At 55.1% G+C, this 3,281-nt stretch overlaps 1 protein-coding gene across 1 annotated transcript in view; it reads left to right on the forward strand.

The window, feature by feature from the left end:
- Positions 1 to 2,981, forward strand: part of LOC111812849 (dynein heavy chain domain-containing protein 1-like) — a 28,097-nt gene extending 25,116 nt beyond the window's left edge. The window contains exons 19-22 of the mRNA XM_023702068.1: positions 915 to 1,006; positions 1,298 to 1,447; positions 1,679 to 2,469; positions 2,631 to 2,981. Coding sequence (XP_023557836.1) covers positions 915 to 1,006; positions 1,298 to 1,447; positions 1,679 to 2,469; positions 2,631 to 2,981 — 1,384 coding nt within the window. The remainder of the gene's footprint in view (positions 1 to 914; positions 1,007 to 1,297; positions 1,448 to 1,678; positions 2,470 to 2,630) is intronic.
- Positions 2,982 to 3,281: the final 300 nt, after the last annotated feature.

A 3,281-nucleotide genomic window follows, 5' to 3' on the forward strand; every position in this document is an offset into this window, starting at 1 on the left:
GCATCTTCCACATGCTGGGATGAGTGAAACCAATTAGACTTGGGAAGCTTCAGAGAAGGAGGGTAATGGGGAGGTCTTGGAAGGTTTCTCCAGGGACTGTGATCCTGCACCCTGAGTTGAGTTTTAAGGCAGAGGCAATTCACATAGAGATGTATAAACAGAGGGATCTAAGCCCAGCAGAAGGGACTTCAGGGTAGCTGAGCTGGACATGCAGGGCGTTGAGTGGGAAGGGGTAAGGCTCATCACAAGGTGCTTTTAAGACCATGACAAATGGCCCCAGAGAACGGCCCCAGAGAACAGTGGGAAGTCACTGATGGTTTTTTTTTTTTAATTTTATTTTATGTGTGTGTGTGTGTGTGTGTGTGTGTGTGTGTGTGTGTGGCTAGCTCAGCCCACCAGAAGGCAGGGCTGGCTGGCATGTGGTGCTGGGGGATTGAACCGTGGTTCCTGTGCTTTGCTTAGCTTGTTCTAGGTAGGTGCTTTAGACCACTGAGTCATCTCCAGCCCCAACTGATGGGTTTTAAGTAGAACAAATGGGATCTGTTTGTCTGTTGGAAAGATCGCTTGAGCAGCAGGGCAGAGAGCAGGCCAGCGATGCAGGAGTGGGGGCAAGCAGACAAGTTTTAGGAGGCTCCAGTGGTTCCCAGGGAAGAGCTCATAGGCTGGTTGGGAGAGACTGGGTAGTCGGGGTCGGGAGTAAATAGTGAAAGGGATGAGAAAGAAGGCTTCTGACCGGGTGACTCCTATCTCTCACTGGGACAGGAGACAGAATAGGTTCCTGTGGGAACATGATGATTTCTCTTGAAAGCAAGTTGCATTTGAGGGGCCATAAGGCAATAACCAGTGAGCTCTCATCAGTGTGGACCTTAAGAGAGGCGATATTTGAAAGTCTTCTTTTGGTTCCCCTCCCTCAGGAGTCATCTGACCCTGACCCAGGCCCTGGAGACACAAGAGCAGCTGTGGGCCAGTCTCAGCAATCCGGACACTGCCATGCAAGAGCTGGCTGGTGAGATCCTTCCTGCCCTCATGTACTCATCAGGCTGAGGAGAGCCTTGGAAAAGCTATGGGTGGGAATTTTAAGGCCAAGAAGTAATTCACAACTTTGGTTTAGGTGGGTACCACTGGGCGTGGTGGTGCACACCTATAATCCCAGTGCTGAGAGGCGTGAAAACAGGAGGATCACTACAAGTCTGAGCTGTGTAGTGAGATCCTGCACAAAATACATTAAAAAAAGTTTAGGTGGGTGGTACAAATGGGAGGTGGCAGTGGAATCAAGGGGTTCTGATCTCATCCTCAGCTTCAGTTTTCTATGGGGGACCTCTGGGGGATACCAAGGACAGAGAGGCCCTGATAAGCCTTATCCAAGCCTGCTTGCGCCCCAGCAGCCAGAGCTGGGTCCAGCCACACACACCTCGGTATCTACTGGCCACACTGATGCCCAGCCCAGGTAAGCAAGGTACCTGTGTTGTGGAGGGCTACAGTGGAGTTCAGCAGCACCCCCACAGAACTGTGAACGGCAGCGCAAATAAAAGTGTATGAGGGGGCTGTATACACACACACACACACACACACACACACACACCCCAGTGCACTTTTGTGGATGGAGCCCTGAAGGACCCTCCTGTCTGGGGTGGTGAGAGTCCTTCTTGTTCTTCGCCCTTGCACCTCCACTCCTAAGAGCTGGGAAAGCTGGACGCCATCACAGAATGCAAGGCCCAGATGCACCTCCTGCCCACACCTTTGGAACCCGGGATCTGTGGACTGAGTGAGGGTCCCCAGGCCTGGTTGTTGCGACGCCGGAGTCGTACTGTCCTGCATGTGCTCCAGAGAAGTTCCTCTGTGTGGGTTCCTGCGGCTGTAGGAGATGCCAGACGCACGGAAAGGAGGCTGCGGCAGCGCCTCGTGCAAGTCAAGCAGAAGCTGGAGTCATTGCAGGTTGCGCTCAATAACCCCAGTCGCAGGGACCAGTCTGGCGCAGGGCGGGGACGCAGCCCTAGGCGACCACTGGAGGACTTCCTGGAGACCGAAGCGCTGGAGCTGAGCCAGCTGGTGGGTACCCTGCAGCGTGACCTCAACTGCCAGTTGCGGCAGCTGAAGGGCGAGCCCCCTTGCCCCTCCCACCGCTGCACCGCCATAGCCCAAGCTCTCTGGACTGGCCGCCTACCAGTGCCCTGGAGACCCCATGTGCCCTCCGGCCTACAGCCGCCCTGGCAATGGCTGCGGCAGCTGTTGTGCCGTGGGCAGCTGTTGGTTAGTTACCTGGGCGCGAATGCAGGCACCGAAGTATCAGAGCGTGTCTTTCACCTCTCGGCCTTTCGGCACCCACATCGCCTGCTGCTAGCGCTGCGCTGGGAGGCTGCCCTGGAGCAACACGGGTCCAGCTTGAAATCTGCTGGCAGCCAAGGTCCTGGCTCCTGTCATCTCCTGCACAGACGTCGGGAACTGAGCAGCAGTCCATTGCACCTCCAGGTATCTTGGCGCCACCCCTGTTCCCCTCAGAGTCCTCCATTATAATCCAGTACACTCCTTGGTAATTCCATTTCTCTCATCTCACACTTACCTTGACTCCCGCCTTCCACTCCGGGTGCCCCATCTTCACAGCCTTGTCTAACTGACTTCTGGCCATCTAGGTGGAGAATGGCCCAAACCCCAAGGTTCCAGAGATGGGGCTGCTGTTGACAGGGCTGCAGCTCCTGCATGCTGTGTGGGACCCTGAGGCTGGGGCCTTGCAGGACAGCTCTTCTAGCCAGCCCAGTCCTCTGCCTCCCGTCAGCGTTAGCGCACACACCCATCGTGCCCGTGCCCTGCCAAGGGCAGCAGGCCTGGCTGTGTACTTCTGTCCGGTGTACCAGGCAGGGCCCCTTGGCCCTGCTAAACTGCACAGCAGGAGCATCCTGATGCACATCCCTCTGCCCTCAAAACTTAGCGTCGCCACCTGTATCCAGCGGAGAGTTCACGTGTGCAGCCCGCCCTTGCCCTGAGCACTCTGCCAGAATAAAATTGTGATTCCATGAATGGTTTGTGGAATTTGGAGAGAGAACGGGGTATGCACAGACAGCAAATGTAACACACACACACACAGGAAGAATACACTGTGCACAAATGGAGGTGTACTTGGGCTGAAGAAGGGGGCAAGAGCCAGGCAACTAGGGAGACGAGGGAGGACAGTTCTAAAGCAGGGATGGTATTCCCTTCTATCAAAGGGATTACGCAGATCTGGCAGTAGCTAACATCTGAATCCTGAATCTTTTCCCAGATCTATTGTGGTCTCAATGCTTAAT

Source organism: Octodon degus, unplaced genomic scaffold (genome assembly GCF_000260255.1).
Source record: "Octodon degus isolate 3935 unplaced genomic scaffold, OctDeg1.0 scaffold00146, whole genome shotgun sequence".
Lineage (NCBI taxonomy): Eukaryota > Metazoa > Chordata > Mammalia > Rodentia > Octodontidae > Octodon > Octodon degus.